We start from the raw sequence: 13,213 nt of genomic DNA, 5'->3' as shown, positions 1-13,213 counted from the left end.
TTTAAAAATATTTTAAATGGGCTGGGTGCGAGCGCATTTTGTAGGAGTGGAGATCGTTTGTGCTAGCGCATTTTTTCACTGGGTGCCAGCGCATTTTTTTAGGGGTGGAGATGCATTGGCCTATTATTGTTCATTGGAGTCTGTTACAGTTCACTGAAGTGGATAAATGGACTGAGTGCTAGCACAAAGTCCTTAGGGTGGACTTCCTCAAAAATATGTGGGCCGGCGCCGTTTCCGAATCCACGTACGTGCTGAATAAAAAACAGCGAGACCACACAGTATTTAAACTACTGAGGGTTTTAGTTTCTGTAAGCACATTAGGGTCGCAGCGCCTTCTCTCCAGCACCAGGATCTAGGGTTTTTTCCGAGCAGCGCCAAGGTACCAATCCAGCTAAAATTTCCCTACCCTAATTACCATTCCTCCTTTAATCTGTTCGTATTCGAACAATTTTGTTGAATATTGCATCTGTTCTTGCAGGAAATGGCTCCCGCCGCCCCCAAGAGTGGGATCTTCGTCGGCCTCAACAAGGGCCACATCGTCACCAAGCGTGAATTGCCTCCTCGCCCATCTGACCGCAAGGGGGTAATTTCTCTTTCCATTTCTTAATTCCATCGATTGTTCATATGATTTCTGTGGAATTTTTTGTTTTGGGTTTTGGGGTTCTGGATTTAAGAGTTTTTTATTTGTGTGAATAATGTCCTGATTTGTGTGTTTTGGGGTTGTGGGGATGTAGAAAACTAGCAAGAGGGTGCACTTTGTGAGGAATTTGATCAGGGAAGTTGCGGGGTTTGCTCCCTATGAGAAGAGGATTACCGAGCTTTTGAAGGTCGGGAAGGACAAGCGTGCTCTTAAGGTGGCCAAGCGAAAGTTGGGTACCCACAAGAGGGCCAAGAAGAAGAGAGAGGAGATGTCCAACGTTCTCCGCAAGATGAGGTGAGATCATGGTCTAAAATATCCATAATATCCTGATATTTTCATCGAAATTTCCGTGTTTTTGGACTACCGATATTTCCGATATCATCGATATTTTAGACCTTGCTAAGTCACTCAGGTATCTTACCATGTAATGTATAAAGTGTAAAATATTGTACTAATTCATTATATATAAATGATTATAATGTGTTTAAACTTCTTTCATTAATTACTACATATTTTCTACAATCAACTTAGATCAGTTATATCTATCATGCAATGCATTTCCTTCCAATTTTTTATGATAAACTAATAGATAATTGACTAAATAAACATCCTGCAAAGTTTCAATAAAAATTTCCAAGTTTTTTTTTACAATTTTCGTGATTTTTATTCAATTTTTATCGATATTGATAATATCCCGATATTTCCATCGAAATTTCCGTGTTTTTGGACTACCGATATTTCTGATATCATCGATATTTTATACCCGTGAGATATTCTTTGGTTTTCTCCGTTGTGGATTCGCATGTACATTTCAATGTCTTGAACTAGTTCCATTTTTGTGAATATTGTTGCTTTGAAGCTGTTTGTTTCTTGTATTTGCATTTATACTTATGCATATGTTGTGCAAGTTTGCGGAAATATACGGAAACAGCGATGATTTGAGAATTTATAAGTTAAATTGGTATATATAAGTGTACCAAAGCTATGAAAACTGACTAGTTAGAATATTAATCATGGCATCTCTACAATTGCTTATGAAATTTGTTTGCAGTAAACGTAATCTTAAGTGTTCTTAAGATTGCCTCAAGCCCCATATGCTGACATTTATAGTAGTCTTCTCTATCGGTGGACGGTGATAGCTTGTTTATGCTTTCAACTTGATCTGTTATAGCTTGTTTGTGATATCATTTGTTGGCTTTTTAATTAGACTACTGGATTGTGTTGTGTCACTCAAAATGTCGTTGGTTGCAATATGATGCCTCTACTATACACTGTTGCCTAATTGTAGACTTCTTCCTGAAATTTGCTGATCTCTAAGTAAATAGTTTGTGCAATGCTCATGGTTTTTTATACCGTGTGTTGGTGAGGAATCATAATGTTCTACAATCTCTTAGCCTTATGTATGTTTTGTTATATGTGCAGGTCTGGTGGTGATAAGAAGTGAGCACTTGAAGGGTTGTCTTTATGAATGTAGTTCAGTATCTCTAATAGTTTTGGACATGCATTTTATTAAGGGATTTTTTAGACATGGTATGAACTTTGTAATTTTGAATGTTTTGAGACGTTCGATATTTTCTGTGCATCGGATATTTACCCTTCAGTTCTCAAGGTATGTCATTCAAGTTTGTGATTGACTTAGATTTACTAATAGTTGACGTGGTATATTATGGATGAAAGTGTGGCAGCATTTCTCTTAGTGTAGGGAGAGCCGTGGTTACTAGTGATGGGCAAAAGTCTTGATGTGCCCTCTTTACTCGAGAAATTGCTACAATACGTTATGCTTTGTGCAAACTTTTGTCTACAGGCACTAAAACTCGTTAGAAGTTTGATTTTTGCGGTCATCACTTGTTAGTATGTGCTTTTCCCTATAATCACTTGATGTGATTTCTTGGAGAAATTTACCCCATCACGCGGAGACGGAGAAGCACCTCTGCTGCTGTTTCCTAAAATCGGTAGTAACTCAGCTTTACCCTCTTACACGTCTTTGTTAATTTTGGTCCATTGGGTTTCTTTTATTCATTCAAAACTCAAAATTGAGAGGGTTGAAAATTGAGAAGGTTGTGTGAGAAGTAAAAAAGGGTATTTGGATATAGTATGGTGTTATTCTTGTACACATTTTTATCTCTAACACTTGTTAATTTTTGTTCCATTGATTCTTTTTAATCGATTTAACAGTTGAAATTAAGAGAAGGTGTGTGATGGCACTTCCGTCTAGAAATTATGTTCCTCTCAATATCAATGTTAGATGCATTATAATGTACATGCTTGGTAAATTATAGAAAAAGTGCGTTTAGCCTTCTGCTAGTTGGAGCGACCAAGTCGGTGAATGTTAGTTTTTTGTGCATTGATGAATGTGGACATCTTCCATCATTGTTATCAAATATGACAATTAGTAATAAGAAGGTTTTGGCGAGTGAGCATTCGTCACAAAGTTGGCCTCTCTAAATATATGTTTCTAGTCGATGCAAGCAAATTTGGTCACAGTCCACTTGATATCTTCAATAATAGGAATCAGATTCCACAGCGTCGCGCCCCGATTCAACATTGACTGAATAACCAACTTAGAGTCACCTTCAACCATAATCTTTGTATAGCCCTTTCTCTGAGCAAAAAGAAGGCCCTCTCTAAGAGCCTTAGCCTCCACTTCTAAAATAGTGGCACTGTCAAGATTTAAAGCTCCACTTTCAATAAGATACCCATTATGATTCCTTAAGACAAATTCCACCGCCGTCTCGTCCCTAGCCAACGAACCGTCAAAATTTAGCTTAACATAACCCTGATCTGAAGGATGCCATTTAATAATCATGGAAGTATCATCACTATTCCTTCTTAAAGCTTTACAATTGGCTCTATGATATCGTTCACGCATAGATATAACTAATAATTTAGATCTCGCCAAGATGGGCATAACATTTCTAAACACGAAATTTGCCAGCAAAAAAGCAAACACAAGCTTAAATCACTAGGAACTTCCTTATCAACATGCTTTAAAGAATTTAGCCGGTCTACTACTGAGTTGAAGTTAGCATTAGTGAAATTGCCCGGTTTAATTAATTGAAAAAAGGTCCCAAATCGATTTAGCAACATCGCAATTAAAGAATAAATGCATTTGGTCCTCGTCTACGAATTACAAAAATGACATCTTATCACTATTAATGACAATATGACTTAATATTTTCCTAATTTGAAGTCTATCACGAATGAACAACCACGCACACATCTAAACTTTAAGAGGAATATTAAGTTTCCACATCTTATTAATTAACTTATACTTTGTAGATTGAGTCAGCGTCCCTTTCTGAATCCAATTAGCCGATTTAATAAAGAACTTACCATTTGTATTTGGACCCCAAACTAGCACATCTTTGAAATCCTGCAAAGAAATTGTAATAATAAATATTATACTTTTAATTTCATTACTAACTACTTGCGAAAGCTTTCTCTTATCCCCTTGTTGTTCTTCTATGGTGCTGTGTTAGAACACCTTTTATTGGTTTCGGCCAAACATTGAATCACTTCTATTTTGGAAGTTAATAATGGCTAAATTATAAAAATATATTTGGACAAATTCTTACTAAGTGCTTTTAGAACTCAAAAACATTTTTTCTAAAAGTTGCTTTAGTTATTTTTAAAATATTTTCAAACGAGTCCAAAAATACTTGGGAAGCACTTTAAATTTTAGAAGCACTTTTTTCGCTATCCACACATAAACTCTTTCCCTTTCTAGTACATTAACAAATAGGCTTTGAATGCGATTTTAAATTACAACTTGCTACTGATCTAGTGCTTCTATTCTTCCCAATATCGAAAGAGATTCCAAGTTCGAACTCCCTAGTTCTCGATAACGAAAGGATAGCAATAATGATAATCAACATCAAGTAGAAAAGAGATTTTGGCACTACAGCGACGGAGGCGTCTGTGGCCTGTGGGGCGCTCAATCATCGGATCACTCCAACATTCTTTCATCTATCTTCTCTCCAACCTAATTCGGAAGCTTGCAAGCTTGAAGTTCTCGAGTCGCCACCATCGTCTCCCAATTGGTTTAAACTACTTTTAAAACCTCAAGTGCTTGTTTCGCTTTGCAAGCGCACCCACACTAACCAAAACTACAGATAAGTCATACAATCAAAAGAAATGATTTTCGAGACGACACGGGTAAAAGAGTCCTTTGTGCTACATGTTTATCGATAATAATATCAAGGGTAAATTACATAGTAGCCCCTCAGGTTTGAGGTCTATTACAACTTCATACAACAACTTTAAAACATTTCACTTTCATACATCCAGTACCATTTTATTTCAAAATAACACATCCGTTAGATTTTCCATCCATTAGTCTGTGAAATGCTGATGTGGCTGCCACATTTGTGCTGATGTGGCTGCCACGTGGCAAAAAAATAATTTTTTATTTTTAAAAAAAAAAACCTAAATCTTCTAAATATTAAAATTAAAAAAAAAACTAGAAAAACCCCATATACTGAGCGCAAAACCTCTCCATCTCTTCCCCTCCTTTGTCCCTGCACGCCTCCTCCTTCATCTCCGCAAGGACGTCGTCCCAGTTCCTCCCAAACCCACCGTCTCTGCCACCCCAGAAGCCATCCATGTCTTCCGATACGATTGCGTCCACGATCTTCTGCAGCCCCACGATCCGACGGCTCACCTTTCTCCTCGCTTCCCTCACTGCGGGGTCCGAGTCCAGCTTCAGCAGCAGCCGCATCAAGGACTCGTTCATCCTCAGCTTCTCGCGCTCGCTTGTCCTGACGGAATCAACAGTTTCTTGCCGTTGGATCAGGCGCTGGAACTCATCGGCCTCGGAGTGAACGGCTGCGATTGTTTTGAAGTGGGTGCAGATGAGGTGGGCCCGGTAGGCCGATTGAATTTTGATGGCTGCGGTGGATTGCGGTAAGTGAAGGGTGATGGGAATTGGGGCGTTCGAGGACTGAATGGGAATTTCGGTGGTGGCGGGAGGGGTCTGCAACTGCGAGAGGGTTTCATCATCTTTGGCTAAGCCCTGGTGAATTTGAGTGAGTGAAAAAGGGTTGGGGGTGTGTAGAGAAGGAAAGAGGGTGGGTGCGGAGGGAGGGAGGGTCGCGGGTGGGGTGGGGATGGGGGTGTTCTGGGTTTCTGGTTTTGGGGTGGGGGACGCGGGTGGGGTGGGGTGGGGGAGGGGTTATCATTTCTGGGTTGCAGGGAAGAAGATGAAGATGGGGGATATGGGTTTGGGGGTTGCGGGGAGAATAGAGGATTTTGGGAGTTGCAGAAGGGTGGGGGGAAGGAAGGGAGACAAAGGAAGGGTTTTTCTAGTTTTTTTTTAAATTTTTTTTAAATTTTAATATTTAGAAGATTTAGGTTTTTTTTAAAAAAAATTAAAAAATTATTTTTTTTGCCACGTGGCAGCCACATCAGCACAAATGTGGCATCCACATCAGCATTTAACAGACTAATGGATGAAAAATCTAACGGAGGTGTTATTTTGAAATAAAATGGTACTGGATGTATGAAAGTGAAATGTTTTAAAGTTGTTGTATGAGGTTGTAATAGACCTCAAACCTGAAGGGCTACTATGTAATTTACCCTAATATCAATACCATGCCAATTGTCATTTACGTTTTGTTGACTACAATAATATCAATGTATTGCTTTAATAAAGAACGCACATCCAATTCGTAGTAGACGGACTGATCTGGCAATTGTGATGTGTGACATCTTCTTTTCATTTGTGGTTTGGTATCATTTTGTCAAATATGGGCTTAAAAGAAGGGGATGTGGCCATGACAACGTTTTCCATATTTTTTTCCAGTCTCCATCTTCCCTTTTGGGTCGGGCTTAAAACAACGATGTGGCATAATCATGTAAAAGGTCCGGGCCCTAGCAAAAAGGATCAAAACAAGCTAGCTAAAGACATGATAATATTTTGCACTCAGTTACAGTACAACAATATAGTGATATTCTTCTTTGCTTGCTAATAAAATGTGTTAGGTTCGACTCACGTTGATGGAGAGTTCAAGACCAATTAAAATGACTGACTCATTGTGTGACTACCTCAATCCCTTAGTGTAAATACATTATTGTATGAAAAAAAAAGTCAGAAGAATATCTCTCCACTTGTAAAATGATGTGTTAGGTTCGATTTACTATGATGGAAAGTTTGATAATTAATAATTATATCAGGCTTATTGTATGGTTCAACACAAATTTTTTGGTTACAAACCCTAATAATTGCAACACATAAAAAAGAAAAACAAACAAAACATGTCCAAATGTGGAGAAAAATATTTATTGTTGAGCTTCCTGGCTGTGTGTTATTTGCTCGTTGGGGGACTTAACCTAGCACCTTATGGCACGAGCTGACAACAACCATGCACTACCTGTGTTGAGTTCCCAAAGGTACTCCTCCCTTTCAAGAGGATTTGCGGTATGTCAAGTCCTGGTAAGGTTCTTTGTTTTGCATCGAATTAAACCACATACTCAATGAATGAAGGAAGACGTGTTGCAGTCCCAGAAAGTTGAAACACAATAAAAGAAAATTGAAGGGAGGGTCGTAGGCGTAGCAGGAACATGGATAGATGGGATGTATATTTGAGACGGTCCACGTTGTGACTTGACACATAGCGTTTTCTCTGCGCCCTTGGACCAACATTGGGTATAAGAACTCCCCTTTTTGCTTTTACTTGTATTACAGTATTTTTGTTGCATGTGATCTAATATTTTAGTGTATAGGTTATTGAGATTTTTTTGTCTTGGACTTGAAACTTCCTCATTTTTTAAATTATAATAATAGTTTCGAACTCTACTTAAGTAAATCAAAAGGCATCTTTGAGAGGAATACTAATTTTTTATTAAACTAACAAGTGCATATTGTCAAAAAACTATTTCAGGTACTTAGTTTAATTAACCTTTCATCTCCAATAACATTCTTTATTTCACAAACTTAAAATATTTTATTATTAACAATTCAAACTCAACCCTCATTTTCTAAAACAATTTTCTCTCTTTTTTCTTTTCTCCTTGATCAAGGGTGGACCCTTGAGTTTTATGTTTTTTAATATTTAGCAAGTGAATAGTTGCGCTCTAAATTTAAAGAGTGATTGTTAATTTTTCTATAATAGAGAGTCTTTAACAGCATTTCTTTGAGATAATTTTTTTGAATTTCTCTTTAAAATAGAATTTTGGTTATTTTGCAGCATTTCTTGGAGATGCTCTTATAATTTGTATTGCTTTCCAATCAAATAAACTAACACAATCAATTGCTACTCATTAGTTTAATTATCTTTTTTTAATAGAAAAGTTTTAACCGCCAGAGTAGGGGTGGGTTCAAATAACCGAAAACCGAAAAAAACCGAAAACCAAACCGAACCGAGGCCGAAAAAAACCGAACCGAAAAAAAACCGAACCGAAACTGCCAAACCGAACCGAACCGAATCTGGCTGGTTCGGTTTCGGTTTTTGAGGTCCAGAAACCGAACCGGACCGAACCGAACCGAAAAAAAAATATATATATATAAATACAAAAAAATATGTTAGCATCAAGGTTCGAACCCCTGACCTGTAGGTTGGGTTTAGATGCTGTCAGCCAACTTGACTGTAGACTTTCTATTGTTATAGTTGTACCAATATATTATTTATAGGTTTCTTATATTGAATGCTTTATAAAAAACTTAAAACCCTAGCCGTCTCTGTCCCATTCCCATTTCATTTTCAGATCTCAAAGTCTCTTTCTCCCCGCCGCGACTTCCTTTCTGCTTCCTCAGTCTCTCTCTCTCTCCCTCTCCTTCCTCTCTTCCTCCAAATCACTCTCTCTAGTCTTCTCTTGTCTTCCTCGTGGTTTTTTTTTCTCCAAACAATGATTTTCCCTCGCCCCTTTCGAGACCCGACGAAAAGAGGAATTGTAAGAGCTTGCGACGATCACTGCGATATCGCTGCAGCAAAGGTTGTGGGTTTTATCTATTTTTCAGTTTATGGGTTTTTAATTTTATGGTTACCCATTTGAAATTTATGTAATTTAAGGTGGAAAAGTTTGTATTTTTCTCTGAATATGTTTTGGAATTTCTAGATCTATTGTGGACTTGACTATGAATTTGAATATGGGCACTGGGCATGTGATATTGGAGTCCGATTATGGCATTTAGACGAACCCATTTGCTTTTTTTTTTTGATCTGCATCAGTTAATTTGTTGAATTATTTCATGATTTTTCGGTTTTTTTTTGTTTTCGGTTTCGGTTTTGGATTTGTGTATTTGGATATTTGTTTCGATTGTTATTTGGATTACTGATGGATTCGAATACTGATGGATAGTTACACCCACTGTACTCTCCCTCCCTCTCTCTCTCTCTCTCTCTAACCCCCAACAAAGAAAAAAAGAAATCCAAATACTGATGGATTTGTGCATTTGGTTTTTGGATTCGATCTCTGCATGCCTGTTTAGATCTGATGGATTTCGTTATTAGGTTATTCATATTTCCATTTTTATTATAGTTTTTTCAGTTTGGTGCCTAAGAAAATTGACGAGAACTAGATTTTCAGTTGTTGTGCTTTTACGCCAATGGAATTGAGCGGTTCTAGTAGTTTTAGGTCTAAATGTTAATCAATTTTCCTTGTTTGTTCTTCAGTTTTTTATTTTGTTTAGAAATGATATTGCTATGTGAATTATGCAAGTAATTCATAAATCAATGACGAAAAAGGTTATTTTTCTCTTTGAATTGTGATTGTTAATTCATCAGCTGAAGGAAAATTATGTTTGTTTGTGCTCAGGGGTTGTTAAAAGCAGGAAATCATGATTGGATATCGCGATTCATGGTCTTCACCTCTGGTGTTTGTTGGATTGCTGGTACATGGTCGCCGGAGCTTGCTTCGACGGCGGCAAGGGAACTTAGCAGCTAGGGTTTTCCGTTTTTTTCTTTCTTTTTCGGGCTCAACCCTTGGGTTGGGTTGTTGTTCTGGCCCATTTTTTTGTTTGTGTTTAGTTGTGGGCTTTTATATGTATGTAAGTTTAATGAAAGTTTACATTTTATTAAAAAAAAAAAAACCGAACCGGACTGAAACCGAACTGAAAAAAACCGAACCGAAAAAAAACCGAACCGAAAAAAACCGAAAAAAAATTGAACCGAACCGAACCGAAATTTCGGTTCGGTTTCGGTTTTGGCAAAAAACCGAACCGTTTCAAACCGAACCCAGCCCTACGCCAAAGTAATTCACCACTTACAATTATTTTTGTTGTTTGTATATCATATAATAGGGTATAAATAAATGTAGTCTCTTAAGCAATTTTCAAATCGTAAAAATGGTCTTGTTTTTGATAAATTTTGGATGTGATCATGTTCGGGCAAAGATTTCTCTGGAGAAGGATCCTCGGACCTCAGCACAGCTTCCCAAGGGATTGGCACTTTGGATGTTTAGTCGGGCTCTTGCTTGTTGATGTGCTACAAGAAGAGGACAAAGTTAGTTCTGAAAGGTGCCTTTGTGGGGTCTTAAGTGTAGGCCTTGAGCTCGCAATCAAAACTAACTAAGTGCTAGGCGTGCCACTGCTATCTCAGTATAGAAGATGTAGAACAAGAGTGTTTTTAGTCATTTACTTGCACCCCAAGTTACTCGAACTTCTTGTTATCAAAGGATTGTCGTGGATGGGTTAAGTCCACATTAAATTCTTTTTCTTGCCTTGTAAACAAGGACTTTTAGTTCATAGTCTTGTATGTTCAAATGAAGGGAGTCCATGCCCCTTTAAGCCGTTTGCTTGGTTCTTGATTGACTTTAATGATAACAAATCCATTAAACTAACCAGATCCATATGCAAATGGAGCTCTTAAAATAGGAAAACTGATGGAAATAACTTGAATACATACTGGAGAATGCATTAAGTAATAGATCTACAAATTTAGAAAGCAAACAAAGAGCCTCGGGCAAGATTTCACCTTGTCTGACAAGGTTGAACCTCTTGCAATCACTTCTCTTTGAATTAACAGGGGTTTATATGCTAAAAAGGGATGGATGGTAAACAAGTTTACAAGGGAATCGATACTACGCCACTGAGGGAGATATCAAAGCTTTAAATTGGACAAGAGATAGCTTGTCGCTAAAAGGGACTGAATCTGGATTGATTTCAGCTTTTGGATGCAAATCTGGCTTGAGAGCAGAGTTTGTCTGTTTGTTTGTTTGATTGGTTGAGTGCCCTTGTCTCTGGGGCCTCTTCTTCCTTTTATAGGCAATTTAGCCCGACTATTGTAGCTTTGCTCTTGCCCGAAAGCACTTGGAGGGTAGTGAGTCATTAACTTTTTACTTGGAATGCCACTAGAAAGTATTATTTGGCTGGTAGTAGGTTAGTCTCCATCACTTGTCTTTTCAATGGTAAGCACGTGGCTTGTATTTGGCTGAGAAGGCTTCAATTTGCCTTTGGGCTTGGTGCTGGGCTTCGGGCAAGTTCCCTTTTAGTTGACATCCTTGGGCTTTCCTTCACTCAAATCCAATGTTCAAATATTAACCTAAACAGATCCTTTATTGTTTTGATTACAAATGATATTCTATAATAATTTACACTAAGTACAGGGTGAAGAGTTTGAACTTAGAAATGATATTCCACTTGCTCGATGGGACCCCACTTAATCCTGTAAATCATGTAATTATTCTAAGACGATTATATATATCAGCAGCATGCAATGTATGGGATGGCAATTGGCAAAGTAAATTATAATTTGGTATCTTTTTACTTACGTACCCCATTCCATTATATTATATGATACTCAGACGACAAAATTGTTAGGCAACGTTCGACAGCGAAATTTGCAAAAGGTTAAGCCTATACAAAATTCAATTTTATATATTTGTTTGGGCCCAAAATAATAGTTTGGGCCGAGGGTAGAATCACTCTCGGCCCGAGAAGCCGTGCGACGAAAGGGTCATGGAGCGTTCAGCTCATGGGCTTCCAAGCCTAAGTCGGTTAAATCAGAACGCAAGTCGAGTCTTAGTACAATAGGGACTCTCGACGAGATCAATAATCTAGAAAGCGAACCCGGCTCAGTTAAGGACTAGATTCGTAGTCCTAGCGGAGATAGGACTGATCGAAGGGATGTTAATTCGGAGAAGGAAACCTAGTCCGAATAGGATTGGAACTCGGGCTCGATGTTCTGCTACTATAAATACAAGACATTCAGCAACAGAGAAAGCCCCCACAAAATCAATACAAAATTGCCCTGCGCAAACTCTCACAACTTGTGATTTTTCTTTTTCCTTTTTCGCTGACACATCTTCCGTTGGCATCAACAGCACTGTGGAAGCAACCGGTGATATCTTAAGTTGGCATAGATAGCTCTGTCACCGTAGAGTCAGTCGGTCTCGCAGTATCTTCCGTTGGCATCAACAGCACTGCGGCGAGAACGATTGATTACATATCCAAGTCTCGGTCGAGAAGGGTTTCTAAATCCTTATTGGTCGAGGTCATCTTATCAGCCTTCTTGGCGAAGTGAGGTGTTACAATTATTACATTCGGCACATTGAAAGCCGAATTTGATATTGAACTTCGTAAGAATAGTAACCTTGTCTTCAGGTTCGAGAGCCTAAGAGGCCGAGACGTGTTCCTTTCTCGGCCGCAATCGCAAGACGCAGAAGTCAGTAGCGCGACCCAACGCAACATCAACAAATTTACTCCTCGGTCGAGCTCGGCCGACGAGTTGGCACGCCCCGCATTCACCGAAGGACGTAGTTAGCTCATTAATTACTCGGCCTGCGAGCCACGTAGGCTTGGTAGTTTTTAGGGTCATCATTTTGGCACGCCCAGTGGGACCCAGTGCTAAACTACGAAGTTCATGCCAATTGAAACACGATCGGTAAAAAAGAAAACAACTATGGGAAAGTCGACAGCCGATTTGCCGAATCAGAGCCTGGGACAAAGCCTGCCGCAGGCGCAGAATCCCCTTAGCGCTGTGACACCTGAGTCCACGAGCGCGACTCGCCGAGAGAGAGAAGTTAATCTCGGCGGTCAACTCCGTGGTTTAGAAATCCCTAACAGAAACACATGTGTTCTCAATGAAGGGATAGTAGAAGAGTGTGACGAGGATGGTGGCGAAGGATCTGATCCACCAACAAGGTCGTTTTTTCGAAAGCGACTGGACGAGCAGTCTCGGTCAGTCGAGCAGACGTTTAGTCGAGGCATTGACAAGCTGCATGACGCGATACTCAGTTCCAATGATCGACAAACCAGGCTGCTCGAAATGCTGGTTAGTCAAGTTGGTGGCAGCAGGCCTTTCGATCTTCGCCAACATTGTTTACCAGGAAACAACCCGGTACCGATTGTACCGGCCGAGCCTATTCCTGCCCCGCTCAAACCAATTAACTTGGAGAAAGGAGGAGGGTCGAATAGTAGGTCAGACGGGACCGACCAGAGGGTCGAAGCAACACCTGTTGATATGACCGAAGTTCAGCGGATGATCGACTCGGCCATGAAGAAAGGGCCGAAGTTTCCCAAGTTTATTCATCCGTACCCAGCTTATGTGGAAACGTTTGGATACCCGAAGGGTTTCAAGATCCCAGATTTTAGTCTTTTTGCCGGTGAATCGTCCCTGTCTTCGTTGGAGCACATGGCTC

At 39.2% G+C, this 13,213-nt stretch overlaps 3 protein-coding genes and 1 long non-coding RNA gene across 4 annotated transcripts; 2 read left to right on the top strand and 2 right to left on the bottom strand.

Moving 5' to 3' along the window:
* The first annotated feature begins 250 nt into the window (after positions 1-250).
* LOC103428521 (large ribosomal subunit protein eL36x-like) lies at positions 251-2,274 on the top strand. The gene is made up of 4 exons (XM_008366621.4): positions 251-379; positions 479-583; positions 735-934; positions 2,063-2,274. Exons 2-4 carry the CDS (start codon positions 482-484, stop codon positions 2,082-2,084), a joined length of 324 nt encoding a protein of 107 aa, XP_008364843.1. The 5' UTR covers positions 251-379; positions 479-481; the 3' UTR covers positions 2,085-2,274.
* An 821-nt stretch (positions 2,275-3,095) lies between these two features.
* LOC139197790 (uncharacterized) lies at positions 3,096-3,509 on the bottom strand. Its single transcript, XM_070825755.1, has one exon. The coding sequence runs from the start codon at positions 3,507-3,509 to the stop codon at positions 3,096-3,098; it is 414 nt and encodes a 137-aa protein (XP_070681856.1).
* Positions 3,510-5,099: 1,590 nt separating this feature from the next.
* Positions 5,100-6,243, bottom strand: LOC103428522 (BAG family molecular chaperone regulator 5, mitochondrial-like). Its single transcript, XM_029104923.2, has 2 exons — positions 6,229-6,243; positions 5,100-5,651 (listed from the first exon to the last, which is right to left on the bottom strand). Exons 1-2 carry the CDS (start codon positions 6,241-6,243, stop codon positions 5,100-5,102), a joined length of 567 nt encoding a protein of 188 aa, XP_028960756.2.
* A 2,074-nt stretch (positions 6,244-8,317) lies between these two features.
* On the top strand, positions 8,318-9,809 carry LOC103409451 (uncharacterized). Its single transcript, XR_011582861.1, has 2 exons — positions 8,318-8,569; positions 9,392-9,809. It is a non-coding gene; the product is annotated as an uncharacterized lncRNA (long non-coding RNA).
* The last annotated feature ends 3,404 nt before the right edge of the window (positions 9,810-13,213 follow it).

Source organism: Malus domestica, chromosome 07, assembly GCF_042453785.1.
Source record: "Malus domestica chromosome 07, GDT2T_hap1".
Classification (NCBI taxonomy): domain Eukaryota; kingdom Viridiplantae; phylum Streptophyta; class Magnoliopsida; order Rosales; family Rosaceae; genus Malus; species Malus domestica.
Note: the sequence above shows the minus strand (reverse complement) of the source record. Positions and strands in the feature narration are given on the sequence as shown.

What these genes read in the sequence shown, in the direction of transcription:
- LOC103428521 (XM_008366621.4), top strand. Translation starts at nt 482, where the DNA reads ATGGCTCCCGCCGCCCCCAAGAGTGGGATCTTCGTCGGCCTCAACAAG. An exon ending in GCCCATCTGACCGCAAGGGG is followed by an intron (nt 584 to 734) that starts GTAATTTCTCTT and finishes GTGGGGATGTAG; the next exon opens with AAAACTAGCAAGAGGGTGCA. An exon ending in AACGTTCTCCGCAAGATGAG is followed by an intron (nt 935 to 2,062) that starts GTGAGATCATGG and finishes TTATATGTGCAG; the next exon opens with GTCTGGTGGTGATAAGAAGT.
- LOC139197790 (XM_070825755.1), bottom strand. Translation starts at nt 3,509, where the DNA reads ATGCGTGAACGATATCATAGAGCCAATTGTAAAGCTTTAAGAAGGAAT.